Source organism: Urocampus carinirostris, chromosome 14 (genome assembly GCF_059441175.1).
Source record: "Urocampus carinirostris isolate Australia breed hairy pipefish chromosome 14, RoL_Ucar_1.0, whole genome shotgun sequence".
NCBI classification, from domain to species: domain Eukaryota; kingdom Metazoa; phylum Chordata; class Actinopteri; order Syngnathiformes; family Syngnathidae; genus Urocampus; species Urocampus carinirostris.
The window spans coordinates 15613804-15631434 of NC_142362.1; the positions used below are offsets into that span (position 1 = coordinate 15613804).

The following is a 17631-nucleotide window of genomic DNA, read 5'->3' on the forward strand; positions in this document are numbered from 1 at the left end:
TATATCACCAAATCATTAGCCGGCACCTAAGCTGCTCACACAGAATAACAAACACAGACTGCAAGAGCAAATTGATGAGCTGTTGGGTAGTAAGGCTCTAAATATGCACACATGTGTGTGCCGTTACTCCGTCCTTGCGTGGGGGTGCCAGTTCCTTCACAGAGCTTTGTAGTCGGTGCGCACTTGCGCCGGCCCTCCCAGGCTCTTATCAGCAGGCCCTCTCTCCATTAGTGCCATTCCTGAGCGGGAGGGGAGATCGGTGCTAATCTTCCCATAAGAATGCAGCAGATGGGCCAGGTGGAGCGTGAGGAGGGCAGCGCTCGCTCGCCCTATCTTCCACACCCAGCACCGTGTGGTGGAGACGGCTCATACCAGGTCTCCTCCACTTGCCTCATTTCTCCTCTCTTGGTATGATCACAGGTCAGCCATCTGTCTCGGACACGCTCCTCCACTCTCCCCCTTTGTGCTTTAATTAAGAAACGCGATGCCTTTCATTTCAAACTTTCGACCCCCAGCGTTGAAGTTATGAAACTGGTGAGGGTTTTGCTAAGAACTCGGCGTCTGTCCAAACCCCGACAGTGGATTGTCAGTGCTCTATCCATCATTTTAATTGCAGGTAGTGAAACAGATAAGAATAATTATTTTGTCAATCAAAAAAAAAATTTCTGAATTTTACATACAGTGCCGGGAAAGTGTATTTGCCCCCTTCCTGATTTCTGGGTTTTTGGAATATTTACCCCTCACAAAGGGTTTAAGATCATCAAAGCAATTCTAATATCACACAGACCCAACCCAAGGAAATAAAAAATGCTGTTTTGAAATGTTGATTTTATTTATTAAAGCACCAAAAAAATCTAAACTTCTCTGGCCCCCGTGTGCGTTTGTTTTCGCTTTTTAGATGAGATTACCTGCGACGCCAATGGCGACTTTCAGTGCGACAACCATCGCTGCATCCCGCTTAGGTGGCGCTGCGACGGCGATGACGACTGCGGGGACAATTCTGACGAACGCAGTTGCAGTGAGTATCATAAAGACAGATGTCTCAATTTGAGTGCTCACATTTTTTGCTTTATGGTACAAAATTGTTTATTAATGAATTTGTTTGGGGATAATTTCTGAATGTAACTTTCAGGTTTTTTTTTTATCCGGTGCATTTTACTACAGTTTATTTATTGTTATTATTTTTATTTCTGTTTCAATTTTTTTATTCTTTTGTGGGTGTATTTTTCTTTTAATTTATTTTATTATGTACTTATCTTTATAAAATATTTTATGGCATGTTGTTATTGCGTCAAAGTTTTTCATTTCATAGTATATATTTTTTTTTTGTTCTTTTTGATTTTTTACTTTTTTATACATTTTTTTTTAATACACAATGTTTTAATTTTGTAATATCGTTAGGTATTTTCATCACATATTTTTCTGGCACATTGTTATTGAGTCAAGCTTTAGAATGTTACAATGGTCCGCAAAAAATTATTGCTTCTAAGTTTCAGGAATAAACACACAGAGTAAGGTATTGTTTTAAGTAGCTCTAGATTTCTAAATTCTAAAAAACAAGTCCTTGGTATTCATAGTCCTTTCTGTGGATCGTATGAAAATAGAAAAAACTGAATTAAATAACTCTCTTCATGCTTTTATTTGGGAGGATTTTTTTCCAAGAGTCTTCACACTTGTGCTGACAGCTGGCTGCCGTTAGGGGAGACAAGCGAACTTATCAGCTGCTTGAGAAACAGTCTGTCCTCAGGAGAGAGGGAGTCTGCCACCTTTGGCCTCTGCAGAATTAAATCATGCCTGAGAAGGTGCCGCTTAATAAGGAGGAAACCCGCTCTAGGATCCGGCGTCTCGCCGGTGCTGCTGAACTTAAAGAGGCCGCAGTGTTTTGTCTTGGGGTCATCAGAAGGAGTCTAACTATACAGGGATCATCAAAGCATGTTAACGTGTTCTGTTTGCGCTTGATGCTGGCATTTGTAAAAGTTAAGATGTTTTTTTTCCCCTTCCGCCCTTCTTAGCACCACGTGCATGCACCGAGAGCGAGTTTCGCTGCAATAATCTGCACTGCATTCCCGAACGTTGGGTCTGCGACCATGACAACGACTGTGAAGACAACTCGGATGAAAGGGACTGCGGTGGGTGGAGGCTTTGTTTTGGCTGCTTGTTTGCGAGTTACTGTGGACCGCAGTGCCAAGGCCAATAAAACGGGCCTTTTTAAGCCCGCCAGTCAGACAGGACCACCTGTCTTCTGTTTTATGCGTACAGTGCAAGAAGCCACTAAACACTTCATTGTGAAACATAAGCAGGCATATAAAATAAGATATTCTATCAACAAATTAACGTATTTGAATTCATTGGCCACAGTATAACATATACAAATGATTTCCTGTGAAAAAAAAGTTGAAAATGTGTTTATTATAATATGTCTATTTTCCAAATTTTCCCCATTTTTAAATGTAATAAGAAACAAACACAGTCAACATGAATTTGTTATACATACACTAAACCAGGCGTCATCAACCTTTTTGAGGCTGTGAGCTACTTTTTGTTACTGAATGACAAGAAGAGTTACCAATTTATTATGCATTTTTAAAATAACAACTTATCATGTTATTTCTATGATGTTGCGATTATATTATTAGAAGTTCAGTTAAAATAGCCTAGGTCAACACACTAAAACATAATGCGTGTTATAAATCAATTTTCCTGTAAAATCACAATGACCCATTGCTGGGGAGCTATTTTCAGAACCTGTCGGTTGTGGAGATTCTTGCACTAAACAATGTCATATTTATTACAGGTTCACCCTACAAATCTTTCCCCATTGGCAGATAGTTGTACTTATTTTAAGTATTTTTTTTTCAGTTTTCGCTTTGTTTAAAAACATTTTTTCTGATACAATAAAAAAATTGTCTAACTATTTGTCCAGTAAAATGAGAAAAATAATTCTCACAATTTGCAAAAATATCTGCCTTGTCTGTCAGATACATTTCTTATTTTAAATATTTGTAGGACTAAAAAAATATATAATAATAATTTAAAAAACATTATATAAAGAAATCATGTTAGAATTGTGAACAATGAACAAAAATACTTAAAATAAACAAAATTTGATTCCTCTGAGGCTTTTTTCTTGCTGTCTATGACAGTATTTTGGATTTAGAAATTCGCGTTCCGCAAAAAGAAAGGCATGTTTAATTTTTCAAATTATGTTAAATAAGTTATTACAAAAAGTTGTCATAACAAAAACATAAATTCAATATTGTATTTGTTAGAATCTAGTAAGAGTTTCAATGTTAGTTAAGTTGACCAGCACCCCCAAAAAGGACCAATGTGTTAAGAAACAGATGTTATTTCTGAACCGTGTAACTGCAAAAAAAAATTATATGGAAAAAAAAAAGATTTTTGAAAAATTGAAGATCAATGATTGCATGAATAAATAGATAAATGTATTAAACTAATAATTTATAATAAAATGTGATTTTATTTTACAGATGTACATTTATTAGTTTGTTTGATTGTTAATTTATTTGCCAAATTTAGATATAACTTCTTCCATTTGAATATATAGTGTAATATATGGCGGAGGACAATTCTTTCTTATAAATTTAAACTGATCTCTCATTTTTATTTGTTTAATTAATCTAGTTAAAAGTGCTTTAGCTTTATTTCAAATGAATAGTCTTGTGTTTTATATTTCGTAATCAATTGTAAAAGCTAGTCTATGCGTCTATGTGGCAGACCTATGGACATGCCACCCTGGCTACTTCCAGTGCCAAAGCAGGCATTGCATTGCTGACCAATATACATATAGTGTAATATATGGTGTAAGACAATTCTTTCTTATAAATGTAAACTAATTTCTCATTTTCCATTTGTTTAATATTGTTAAAACTGTTATTAGCCTTATTTCCAATGAATAGTCTTGTGTTTTATATTTCATAATGAATTGTAAAAGCTAGTTTCGCATTGCCAAGTAATCCCGCGCTGCATCTATGTGGCAGAGCTACGGACGTGCCACCCTGGCTACTTCCAGTGCCAAAGCGGGCATTGCATCGCTGACCGCTTTAAATGTGACGGCAACGCCGATTGCGCCGATTACACGGATGAGTCGTCGTGCGGTGAGTTTGAGCATTTCCATACAAGATAGCACACATGCCTGAAACCACTATGTTCTTTTAGCACCACGCTTTCCCAATGGCACCCACTGCCCTCACTTTCTGTTTGAGTGCAAAAATCACATCTGCGTGCAGCCACACTGGAAATGCGACGGAGACGACGATTGTGGGGACGATTCAGACGAGGAGCTCCACCTTTGCTGTATGAAGAACACCATTCGAAGCATAAATTGAGTTATGATTCGGCTTTCATTCAGTAACTCTGCCCCAGTAGTGAATGTGCAATGCGAGACGCAGTTTCGTTTCCGCTGTGACAACAACCGTTGCATCTACAGCCACGAGCTCTGCAATTCTGTAGACGACTGTGGTGATGGCTCGGATGAGAGACAGGAAAACTGTAAAAAAAATAAAAATAATAATCTAGGACTTAATTTAACTCATTCACTCTCATAGATATCAAAGGTCTTTTCTTTTTCTGTCAGGCCTAAGCCCAACGCACGGACCCTGCACCGACGAAGAATATAAATGCAGTAACCGACAATGCGTTCCTCTAGAGTACACCTGTGATGATTATGATGATTGCGGTGACCAGTCGGATGAACTCGGATGCCGTACGTAATGTCAACAATAACAATTTCAGACCACAGCACAATTTAATTAATCGCAAATATTTTCAGATAAGGGTTTTGATACTCTTTTTTTCTTTCACAAGTTACATAATCAGAAAAGGGGTAGACATTATTGCTAGACTGGCACCTCATTTCGCTCAGTTTGAGTACATATTTTACTATATTCAATTTTTTATGAACCTTTATTTTCTGGTAAAACTGTGGTTAATTTTTTTTAATAGTAAAATAAGAAAAATACATTTAAAAATATATTTTACATGGCAGTTGGCAAAAAGATTGGCTAATTTAAAATGTTTTCTCTTATTTTTCAACTTTTACCCTTTATGCTTTTTTACATTGGTATATTTTTCTAATTTTGCTTTTCATAATGAATTTTCGAGTTGCTAAATAAGACAAAAATACTTGAAATTAATGAAATTATATCTCTTATTATTCTATTTTTAATTATATGTAAAATTGAATTTTTGTAAAACATTCACATTCAAGGTCAAGTCTACATACAGAGCTTTTTTCGTGTCTTATTCGTCCTTTTATCTCCTTCACTTATCAGATCAACACAGCACGCAAACTTGTGAAGCCCGTGTATGTGAGCACAATTGCACCGACCTGACGGACGGAGGCTTTTTGTGCTCCTGCATGCAAGGCTACCGGGCCAGGAGTGGCGAACGACACAGCTGCGAAGGTTTTAGCGTCGGCAATGGAATTAATATTTTTGTGATTCGGATTCATATTTCTTAATTTGTGTCTCTTCTTAGATATCAACGAATGTGAGGTGTACGGCATTTGTCCGCAAGAGTGCAGGAACACTAAAGGCAGCTACGAGTGTTTTTGCGCCGAGGGCTTTGTGTCTTTTAGTGAGCCACGTGGGACTCAATGTGCAGCGCAAGGTAAGAATGAGCTCTATACGCTTGAAAAGTGTTAAGTTTTCAGTCAATCTGGTTAGAACTAATTTTTTTGTAGTGCACAAAGAAGAAAATCTTACTTGATTGGCAGAAACGTTTGCTCGTTTAAAATGTTTTCTTTTTTTCATTTTGGATTTTATTTTGAAACATTCTGAAACAAAATAAGAAAGGAGAAATATCATTCCTAGCAAAAGGTAGAATTGTTTTGGTCAATTTAAGAAATGTCTTCTACGTAAATGAGAATATATAAATATAAAAATACCTAAAAAAAAAAACTTAAATAAAAATACTCAGTCCCTGAAATAAGTACAACTACCTGTCACCATCTAAAATAAGACAGTTTTGCATATTTTAAGTAAGAATTTCTTTATTTTACTCGAATCTCAGGCTTGAAAGTCTTAAAATTGTAAATAAAATTAGCAAAACTGCCAATGGGGTAATATCCTTTCTGCTGTGCAGTTAGGTTTAATCATTCTTTGTATGATCAAAGGAAACCCACCAGTGCTGCTCCTGCCGGACAATGTCCGCATTCGCCGTTTCAATCTTTCATCGGAGCAATATTCTGACTATGTGGACAACGCAGAGCATATCCAAGCTTTGGACTACTTGTGGGATCCAGACAGAGAAGGCCTTAGTAAAGATATCCACTTTTTTTTGTGTGTCTAAAAGCAAAAATATTCACCTCTCTGATCCATATCTTGTTTCAGGTATCGTGTACTGGACTGTCGTGGGTCGAGGTTCAGAGTTTGGCTCTATCAAACGGGCCTACATGACCACCTTCAACGATCACGGCAACAACCCGGTCCAAGACATGGACCTAAACTTGAAATACGTGGCAAATCCAGACGGCATCGCAGTGGACTGGGTTGGCGGGTAATTCACCAGGTCTTGTTTGGCGGTTTTCTTCATCAGCCCAGAATGACACCGGATGTGTTTACAGCCATATATATTGGACAGACGCCGGCACCAATCGCATAGAAGTGGCCAAACTGGACGGTCGGTACAGGAAGTGGTTAGTCCACACTGACCTCGACCAGCCCGCTGCGATCGTTGTCAATCCTGCACTTGGGTAGGAATTCTTGACTTAAATGTTTTTCTTTGTGTTGTACAAACCTGATAATTGTCATGGGGTCTCAACAGAAAAATGTACTGGACAGACTGGGGGAGGAAACCAAAAATAGAGTCAGCGTGGATGGATGGCCAAAGCAGGCAGGTGCTGGTCAGTGAAGAAGACTTAGGCTGGCCTACGGGTCTGGCTCTCGACTATCTGAACGCACACAGGATCTACTGGTGCGACTCCAAAGAAAATACGATTGGCTCCATGAAGCCTGATGGAACGGACAGAAAAATCATCATATCAGGAGGTAAGGTTCATCACAAAAATGTCCCAATAAAAGGATGGTCAAACATAACTAATATTGTCTTCATGATCGATCCAGATATTGGGAATCCATACAGTCTGGATTTGTTCGAGGGCCATGTGTACTGGACAACGAAGGAGAAAGGCGAAGTGTGGAAAACAAATAAGTTTGGGAAAGGAAACAAAGTCAAGGTATTGACCATCAACCCCTGGCTGACTCAGGTTCGCATTTACCAGGAGCACCGGCACAACCAATCAGGTCAGTCCCAACTTACAACAATAAAATGATGGATGAGTGGGTGGGTGAATGGATGGATGGATGAATGGATGGATGGGTGGATCAATCGATACTGCCGCTAGGAACCTACTGTAGCTAGCTAACTTATTTAAATGATAGATGGATTATGCAGCTAGTGAGCTAACTGTAGTTATCTAATATCCTAAAAATGATGGATGAATTCATGGATGAATGCATGGAAGAATGAATACTGCAGCTAGGTATCTTACTCTAGCTATACAACTTACTGATAATGATGCATGGATGGAGGCATGAATACTCCAGCCAGCTCGCTAACTGTAGCTAGCTAACTTACTGAAAATGATGGATGGATGGACAGAGAGATGGATAATGTAGCTAGCCAGATAGATGGATAAATAGATTTAGCTAGGTAGCTGTCTATCTATTTATTCATTTATTTAAGCCATATCCACCTAGTGGAAGGTGGCTAGGGTCAAGAACACACTCACATTCACCAAACATCCATTCCTTTCCCAACCTCACACCGAACATTAAGCCAACAGCAAAACAAGGGGTGAGTTGCTGTACCATGCAACCCTTCATCAACAGAGAGGCCAGACAGCATACACTGGTTTACCCCCTCTGCATCATATGCGTCAATGTCAGTCATTTAAATCCATCTCTTGCACACACTCTTGCACCCATAAAATAACCAACCTGAGCATGTTTCGCCCCATCCATCCAAGCATATTTGGGCCTTCCTCTCATCTTATGTCCCACCACTAGCTAAATAAATGGACTTATACTGTGGCGAGATATCAGTTATCTCATCTGAGCTATTCTGCTTTTCTCTCACCAGTGCCCAACCCTTGTAAGAACGTGTGCAGTCACTTGTGTTTGCTCCGGCCAGGCGGTTACACTTGCGCCTGCCCCCAAGGTTCCTCCGCACTGGATTTCGACTCGGGCGAATGCGACGCAGGTAAGCCGCAGACTATGTATTTGCCATCGGCCCCGTCCGTCCTTCTGCATCCTATTGCGTCCCCCACTGTTTGATTTTGTTTTGACTGTTATGTTTTTGCCTGGGTTTTATCATTTCCTCCCCGGCTGACTCCTCTGTAGCCATTGAGGCGCCTGTTGCCATGCCTCTTGCATGCAGATGCATGAATGGTGGGACGTGCTACACAGATGAAGGGGGGGTGCCCAAATGCAAGTGAGTGTTGTTGCTACGTGTTTCATAGCAAATCCATCAAAGTTCACCCACTAAATCAGTCACCTGTCTTTCTGCAAGGTGTCCTTATGGTTATTTGGGGAGCTATTGTGAAATGGGAAAGTCACGAAGCGCTCCATCTGGAACAGGTACTACCAACAACATTTGTCCCAAATTAAAGATTGAAGAAATAAATCAGCAATCATTCATTGCCGGTATAATAATCAAGGTCCATTTTTTCAAGCTGTGGCGGTTCTACTGGCAGCCATCATCACCCTTGTTACTGGAGTTTTGGCAGTTGGAGTCTTCCTCAACTACAAAAGAACTGGTTCCTTCATCCCATCTATGCCAAAGCTGCCCAGGTAGCTTGGTTTCTCTCATCTCCAACAAATGTACAAATGGGATTTTTTTTTTCGGAACGGAGGATTTTTCATAGTTTTTTAAAAAATCTGAAAAAAATATACTCAATTTAGCTACATTTTTACACCAATGTGTTATTTCCCTTTAGGTACTTTACTGTTCATTTTAAAACGTTTGACTGCCTAGTTTTGATATATTTTGATTTGTTTTTCCCAGTAAAATAAGGGCACTTATAAAAGAAGCAACATTATCTCGCAGATAGTAGTTTATTTTACTCATTTTTACTCAAGTATTATGCTTCACTTGGTAGAAAATATTTGTAATATTAGCAAGAAAACATATTCACATTCTTTTAGATAAAAACGTGTCCCTTGATTTAAGGGTATTTTCGTTTTTATTTTTCAAAAAACCTAATGAAATATCTTAAAACAATAAAACAAATACTTAAAATGAAAACGTTTTTTGCCAATGGGGTCACAATTAGTATGTGTACAAATTCAATTCTTAATCTATTGGCAGAAAAAAAGTTAATTTAACATATATTTATTTTATTTAATGATATTTTGTTTCAAATTAAATAAGAAAAAGCAGAAATATTATTTCTAGCAATAGTAGATTATTTTGCTCATTTTAGTAAATATCTTCTACTGATAAAAAAAATGTACATAAAAAATCCTAATACTTAATATGTAAAACCACCTTCCACCAACCTAATACTTTTTTTTTTTTCAGAAAAACAAACTTACATTTCTTAAAACTACTCAAATTATACATAAAATAAGGCTATTTATCTGCCAAGATATTTTTTCTACAGTGTAGTTGAGCTTTATTTGTATCTCTTTATAATTAGAGAGAAATATACAAAAAATACAACTTTAAAAAATCCTTAAAGGGACTTAGGGGATTTTTAATGCCTCTTAGTGGTCAGAAAAACTTAATTCATTTACGGTTGGTTGGATCCCCATACTACAAGGGTTATCCTGTGGTGTGTCTTGGACAAGTACAGCCTGGTGGCGCCCATCTCTCTCTAGGCCAACATATATATCCACCCAGTCACGAACCAGGGACCTTTCGCATATCAGGCGAATACTTGTAGGTCAAAAAATTTCGATTTATTTCACACTACACAATACAGTGACATCCATGGGTCAAATAATACACAGTGTTCCTATGAATAATGATTAATTGTTACTTAAAATAAGTAGAACCTACTACCGCCGTATAAAACGATTAATCGATTAGTTGTTGCACTTCTAGTGCACTGACACTCCCGAGATGTCATACTAAAATATTGCTACGGTCTTGTTTTCCAAGCCTGAGCAGTCTGGTGAAGTCGGATTACACGGGGAACGGCGTGATGTTCCGCTCTGGGGATAACGTGGACTTTAGTCCCACCCGCATCGGAGTCTCCTTTATCGATAGTGCAGTGCAGATGGTGAGTTCGCAGAGCTTTAATACAACATGAAAAAGTATTTAACCCCTTCCTGATATGTGTTTTTTTGCATATTTATCTAAGGTTTAACAAAGATTTCAGTTCACAATTTTTTTTTTAAATACCACACAGAGACAGCGCAAGGAAATACAAAACGCAGTTTTGAAATGTTGATTCCGTTTATTAGGCCTCCTGAAAAAAATCAAAAACTATCTGGCCCCATGTGAAAAAGTAATACCCCCCCTTGTTGAATCACAAAGTACCAGTAACTAACCACCTTTTTGGCAAAGCTAAGTTCAATTCCGCAGGTCACACCCAAAACTGATACCCACCAAGAAATCAAGAAATCCCTTAAATTGAATTTGTCGGACAAAAGTGAAGTAGGCTACAAAATCTCAAGAACACAATAGACTAGCCGTGATCCAATTCCAGATGAAATAAGAAAAAAATGATTGAAATCTATAAGTCTAGAAAAGATCACAAAGCCATTTCTATGGCTTCAGGGCTCCAGCGAACCACTGTCAGAGCCATGATCCACAAATAAAGAAAACTGGGAACAGCGGCAAACCTTCCCTACTCAGATTATTCAAAGATGGCTAATCCAGGAGGTTACAATAGAATCACGAAAAACACCTAAGAAACTGCAGGTCTCTCTGGCCACGGTTAAGGTGAGTGTGTATGACTCCACTATAAAAAAAGACACAAAAATGGCATTCATGGGAGAGTTCCCATGCAGGCAAAAATAACTACTGTCACAAAATAACGCAGAGTCACATTTGCCAAAAAGCATCTTTATTATCCTCAAGACTTTTGGAGTTTTATTCTGAGGACTGATGAGTCAAAATTGAACTTTTTGAAAGGTGTTTAGCCCGTTATCTGGCATAAAAATGGCACAACGTTTGACAAAAATAACATGACGCCACCAGTAATGCATGGTGGTGGCGGCAGTGTGATGGTATGGGGCTGCTTTGCTGCCTCAGGACAAGACAACCTGCTGTGGTTGTTGTAATAATGAATTCTTGTGTTTACTAGAAGATCCTGAAGGAGAACATCCAACCATCAATTTGTGCCCTCAAACTCAAACACTATTGGATCGTGCACCAGGACAACAATCTGAAACACACCAGCAAGTCCATCTCTGGATGGCCCAAAAAAAAACTAAAATGAAGGTTCTGGAGTGACCAAGTCAAAGTCATGATTTAAATCCAATTTAGATGCTATGGTGTGACCTTAAACAGGCAGTTCATGTTAGAAAACCCTCCAATATAGTATATTTAAAACACTTTTGCCATTAAGATTGGGCCAAAATTCCTCTACAGCGTTTCGAAAGACACATTACCAATAATCGTAAACATTTGATTTCTGTTATTGCTGCCAAAGGTGACCCAAGTCTTTATCAGGTTTACTTTTTCACATAGGGCCAAATAGGTTTTAGATTTTTTTTGTGCCTTAATAAACTGAATCAACATTTCAAAACTGCATTTTGTATTTCCTTGGGTTGTCTCTGTGTGATATTAAAAGTATTTTTGTCATGATTACCGATGTGAATCACCTGTGCCCACTCATTTGGCGCCAACCGCCGCGGGTTCTGATTGTCTTTATCTGAACGCTGTCATGTCAATCCCCTGTGGTCAGTCCGTCTGCGAACTTGTTTTTCAAGGCAAGCCTTTTTCGACCCCTGACTACTGCCTGTCCCGTTTTTTGCTCCCGTTTGTCTCCGGCTACGACCCATTTGATCCCGAACACGTCTACTCTCCTGTTCTGTCTTCTGACTCCCTACGGAAGATCCACTTCCGTGTTCAGATCACAATCCGAGTACGAGAGCGACTTGCTTCCCGCGCCCAGCGAACAGCGGAACGTGGACGCAGCTCTTCCTATCTCTTTCAATAAAACTTGTGGTAAACGTCACGCAAGTGGGTCCTGTTTCCGTTCTGGTCCCGACAGTTTTGATGACCTTTGTGAGTGATAAATCTATAAAAAACACAGAAATCAGGAACGGGGCGAATACTTTTTTTTACGGCACTATATCGAAATATATTCAATTGTTTAATTAACGGCAGTACGATCCCACCACAGAATGATCACTTTTCCATGGAAGCAGCAAGACATCCCGTCACCTTTGAGAACCCTTTATACGCCAACACAGCCGCCATGGCCGCTGACGTTGCCGTCATCCACGCCTCACAGGTACGAGCAGCGCACCTCGTACTGCTCACCAAACCTATATAATGTTTTGTATTTGCAACGGGTAGGTGACGGTCAATGTGAGTGGCGAAAAATTGCAAAAGAACTTTGTGAATCCGGTCTACCGAGCCGAGCAGGGCGGCGGCCTCGTGGACACGTCCTCGGTTGGGGCCACTGCTGTTGAGGTCAGTCTGCAATACTGGTTTATTTTTGGTAGACATTTTTATGTGCACAAAACAAAGGATTTTTGGGTCTAATTTTATTCCATATGTTATACATATTTTTTCTCATAAAAAGGATTATACTTGCCAATAAATGCTACAAAGTGGTAAGAAAAAAATAAAGCATGAACGATGGTAATATTGAAGGTCCTTAATTACTTTTGAACCACAAAACATAACCTTACACGACTTGCAAAATGTTTTGCTTATTTTAAAAAAGAGGCAAATCATTTTTAAATAATCAGTATAATTAAAGTCAATATTTCTATATTTTAAACGTATTCGTCCAGTAAAATAGTAAAACAAATGATTTTAAAAATAATAATTTTACAAAGGTTCTTTACCTATTTCAAAATGTACGTTTCTGTATTTTACCTTCTTTTTTTCGAATAAAAAATGATAAATGGTTTATAAAGGGAAGGACAACAGTGCAGTGGTTACTGCGTGTGCGGCACAGTTCTGAGGTCATGGGATCAAACCTTCCGGTGTGGAGTTTGCATGTTCTCCCCGTGCTTGCGTGGGTTTCATCCCACATTTCAAAAACATGCAGTTCAGGTTAATTGGTCGGTCCAAGTTTTCCCTAAGTGTGAATGAGTAAGTGAGTTGTCTGTCCCTGTGTGCCCTGCGACTGGCTGGCAACCGGTTCAGGGTGTCCCCTGCCCACTACCCAAAGACAGCTAAGATGGGTTCCAGCACCCCCGCGACCCTACTGAGGATAAGCGTTGCAGATAATGGATGGATGTATGGTTTATGAGACAAATAATGCTTATAACGGTCAAAAACAATCGTTTTTAAATTAACAAAACTCTTTTCTAGTATGATAAGCAAAATCAATTTTAAAATGAACACAATTATTTAATATATAGCAGATAATTTTTATAGTTTTAAGAATACTGTACTTGAAAAATAATTTACAATGGTTCTAAACCTATTTTTTGGGTAATATAATCTAAATTGAATTTAATAATAATTTGATATTTTTCCTTTATATCAACTTATTTCTTTAGTAAAATGAGAACAAATAATTTCATAAAACATTATAAAATAATTTTAGAATAATAACAACAACAATGATCCTTAAAGTCAGCAAATGTATTTGGTAAAAATTAGCAAAATCTTAAATGAACTAGTTTATTTCATATCAAAAAGATTATATTGGTTTTAAAAATATTTTAACCTATTTATTCGATGAAATTATTTAAAAATGTAATAATAATTTGAAAGCTAATGTCTAAATAAAAGCTAATGATCTATTTTTAAAAATGAGACAAGTAATATTTGAATAAAACATACCGTGATAATGATCCTTAACATTGGCAAAATTAATCCCGAAATAAACACAATTATTTCATATTGCAGATAATTTTGCTCCTTTTAACAATCCTTTTTACTAAGAAAAATAATAAGTATTCAGAATTGTGCAATAAGATATTGGCTGGGAATTAATTACGTCAAAATCACAGCATAATACTTGAATATTCAAGTAGTATCATGATTCTTAAAGATGGTATCAAAGAATTCCTTTATTCGGTTTGAACTTACTCAACTCACTTCAACGTCATTTATCCAGTAAAATGTAGCAACAACAAAAACAGTAAATAGTAGGAGAATAAAGTCAGGAAAAGCAAAATACTGCATTGGAATGCTTTTGTCATGACCAGAACGTAAACAGGACCCACTTGCGTGACATTTACCACAAGTTTTATTCAAAGAGGGAGGAAGGTCTGCGCCCACGATCCGATGTTCACTGGGTGCAAAAACCAAGTTGCTCTCGTACTCCGATTGTGATCCGAACACGGAAGTGGATCTTCCGTAGGGAGCCAAGGGCGGTGTCAGTGGCAGAAAACTGGTCGGTAGCCGGGACTGGAGAGCAAAAATGTGGTTGGGACGGAAGCAAGTCGAAGCCAGAACGGGAGAGTAGACGTTGTCAGGGACTAAAAGGGGTCGTAAGCCAGACGGGAGAGCAGACGTAATCGGGATCAAAACAGGTCGTAGCCGGAGACAAACGGAAGCAAAAATGGAAAGGTGGGAGTAAGGGTCGAAATAGGGTTGCCTAGTACACACGGAGATTCGCAGACGGACTGACAACAGGGGATTGACAGGACAGGGTTCTAATAGTGACAAGGAGCCGATCAGAACCCGCGGCGGTTGACGCAAAATGAGCGGGCACAGCTGAGTCACATCAGTAATCATAACAACTTTATGTAGTCAAGTCAAGTAATTTTTATTTGTATAGCCCTCAAAGGGCTGCACAGGTTATTACACAGACTATTTTTTCAGACTATTATTACACCAGCCCCTGATCTGGAACCAACATGAGGGCAAGGAAAAACTCAAAAACCTCAACATGAGGAAAATGAAGAAACCTTGAGAAGAGACTGCACATGTAGCATCCCCTTCTCAGGATTACCAGACAGCAAAGGATGTTGCAATCACAAATAATACAGAGATATTGTCCACAAAAAGTATAGGTTATTCTCTGTAGTATAAAGTACAAAGGTGATGATTTTTTTTCAATTATTAGTTTTTTTTTCCATTTCATTAATTCTATGTACTAGTATAGTTTGTACAAGATACATCAGTTGACATACTTGTTTGTTTGTGTATAAGGAGTCAAGGTGGACCTTATTCAAGCGCAAACTAAAGCCCAGCTGCACATTTGAAAACCGGGCATACGCTAAGGTCAGTTGAAGCGCCATTCGGAAAAAAAGAATCATTGAAAAAAACAAAAAACAAAACCTGTTTTAATTGATTTCAGTTCAAAGACGACAAGTCTGAATTGAGCAGAGGCGGCGACCCTTCGGCACCTGAGCCCTCAGCCCCGCCCCTAAAACCTCAAAGGCGGGATCATCATCATCACCACCACCATCACCCGAGCACCTTTTCGCCAACCGAGGACAGTTTCAAAGACACGGCCAATCTCGTCAAAGAAGACAGTGATGTATAAAATGCCGCCCTCGCCGACGAGGAAATCACACTTTGCACAGAATTTATTTTTGTATGCAGCCTGTGGGGAAAAAAAATCAATCTGTGATAGTCAGAAGAGATATACGTTATTGTGGTGCCTTGAGGTATGATAAGTGACCAGAATTACATTTTTAGAGTATAGGTAACATCTGACTAACAACCACAGTCAGCAGATATTCATTTGTTTCCCCAGGATATGCTCATTTTTGAAAATGGACTGCCTGGCACTGCCGAGCGTAGCAGCACATAAACATTTTTGAGCACCAGCCGGCACAGAAATCTACCACTACTTTGAGTAACCAGATGGCATCACTGTAATGGATTTACGACAAAGTGGTCAAAATGTAGCCTGGGTTTAAGTCAGATGTTACCTGTAATGTTTGCTTTGCCTTTCACGAGTTAAATGCTAAAGCTAACACGTGAAACTATTACAACACAAACCGTACAAAGAATGACACGTTTTCACCGTTATCTTTCACACAAAAAACTCATATAATGCTCCCAGTTTTATTCGTTTTTTTCCTGGGTTGTCCTTGACCATGTCATAGTGCCAACTAGTGGCCAAGTTCCTGTTAATGCTTCAATTGTTAACCATAATATAACTTATTATGTCAAATTCTCAACATTGAATTCAAAACGTTTTTGATGAAATCAAGTGCTATTTTTAACCTAAAATATTAAAAAATATAGTTCTGGAGGATTATCTTGAGATTAGAGTGGTGGTCACAAACAAAGCTTGTATCTCAAGGCGCCATTCTACATTTTTATAGAAAGAAGAAAGTTTATGCCTTGTGACAATATGTATGCCAATTCTGTTTTTCTTGACTCGAACGTACAATATGTATATCTTTGCACTGACGCTGCTGATGAAGATGTTGATAAATATGTTGTATATTTGTAAATTTCAACAAAATAGCCCCAGAGGGTAGTTGTGCATTAATACGTATCGTAAACTGCGTTTTTCCATGTACTTTTCTTGGGCTGTCACCAGAGGAAAAAGGAAAATTACCATTGTTTGCTGCCTTTGCCATAAGATATACAGTATAATCTACACTCTTAACAACACGTGGGACAAATACAAACCAAACTCGGGTGAAAATTGGACCGATCAATTCAATTTTGAAGTGTTTTTGTATGAAATGACCCGATTGGTTGAGACAAAATTACTTGCTTGTGGATTGTTTTCACAAAATGGCCCACTTTTTGTGTATATTTTACACACACTGACATCATATATAGAATAGGTATAACTTGAAGAAAAAACACATTTTTTGCTCAATCTTTTCAAAGGAACAACATATCTTTAAAAAAAAGATTAATTTGTTTGGGTATTCGTTTTGTCCAATATGATCCACATTTTTTTTTTTTAACAAAAACATTTTTCGTTGTTGAGTTCTTATATACGAAACTGCATAGCTGTGGGTTGTTTTTACAAAGTGCCCATTTTTGGGGTTTATTTGACACAAATTGATGTATTTTGGGGTGTGACCTGAAGGAAAAACACAACTTTTGCTTAATTTTCAAAGAATCGACTCATCTTTCCACAAAAAGCATCTTGTTTTTGTTTTCAATATGACTTTCTTTTTTTTTTTTTTTACAAAACAACCCAATTTGGTGTGGGTTCTGTTGAATAACCTGACCGTTTTTGTTTCCACTTTTAAAATTGAATCAACTATGGGTGGAGAAAGTTGGTTTTAATCAACCCAAGTAATAAATCAGTCCGACACAAATTGGGTTGGTTTTTCTACCCAAAAGTTTTTAGCATGCACGTCGAATACCTTCAGGGTGTTGGGAAGAACGTGCAGTTTCAACTACGTGAGTGATATGCAATTGCAATATTTTTTTACTTTCCTATAGTCCCTAACTTTGTGATTTTCTATCAACAATGATACTTGAACTTACTTAAGCACAGGTGTTAATTTAAGTCAGCGATTATCACCAACAGTATCCATCTTCAATTGATTGCAAATAAAAACCTGCTTTTTTCTTTTCGATCCGCCGATAACAATTTGCCGACGG

General features: G+C 38.2%; 1 protein-coding gene across 1 annotated transcript in view; it reads left to right on the top strand.

Annotated features, from left to right (window-relative positions):
- lrp2a (low density lipoprotein receptor-related protein 2a) overlaps positions 1-17604 on the top strand; it is a 58697-nt gene extending 41093 nt beyond the window's left edge. The window contains exons 53-74 of the mRNA XM_088353500.1: positions 899-1018; positions 2013-2129; positions 3999-4115; positions 4177-4314; positions 4387-4509; positions 4595-4723; positions 5292-5423; positions 5497-5628; positions 6134-6277; positions 6351-6516; positions 6584-6712; positions 6784-7007; positions 7083-7262; positions 8101-8220; positions 8361-8451; positions 8530-8597; positions 8693-8810; positions 10123-10243; positions 12317-12427; positions 12493-12609; positions 15256-15327; positions 15404-17604. Coding sequence (XP_088209626.1) covers positions 899-1018; positions 2013-2129; positions 3999-4115; positions 4177-4314; positions 4387-4509; positions 4595-4723; positions 5292-5423; positions 5497-5628; positions 6134-6277; positions 6351-6516; positions 6584-6712; positions 6784-7007; positions 7083-7262; positions 8101-8220; positions 8361-8451; positions 8530-8597; positions 8693-8810; positions 10123-10243; positions 12317-12427; positions 12493-12609; positions 15256-15327; positions 15404-15592 — 2858 coding nt within the window. The 3' untranslated portion in view covers positions 15593-17604. The remainder of the gene's footprint in view (positions 1-898; positions 1019-2012; positions 2130-3998; positions 4116-4176; positions 4315-4386; positions 4510-4594; positions 4724-5291; positions 5424-5496; positions 5629-6133; positions 6278-6350; positions 6517-6583; positions 6713-6783; positions 7008-7082; positions 7263-8100; positions 8221-8360; positions 8452-8529; positions 8598-8692; positions 8811-10122; positions 10244-12316; positions 12428-12492; positions 12610-15255; positions 15328-15403) is intronic.
- Positions 17605-17631: the final 27 nt, after the last annotated feature.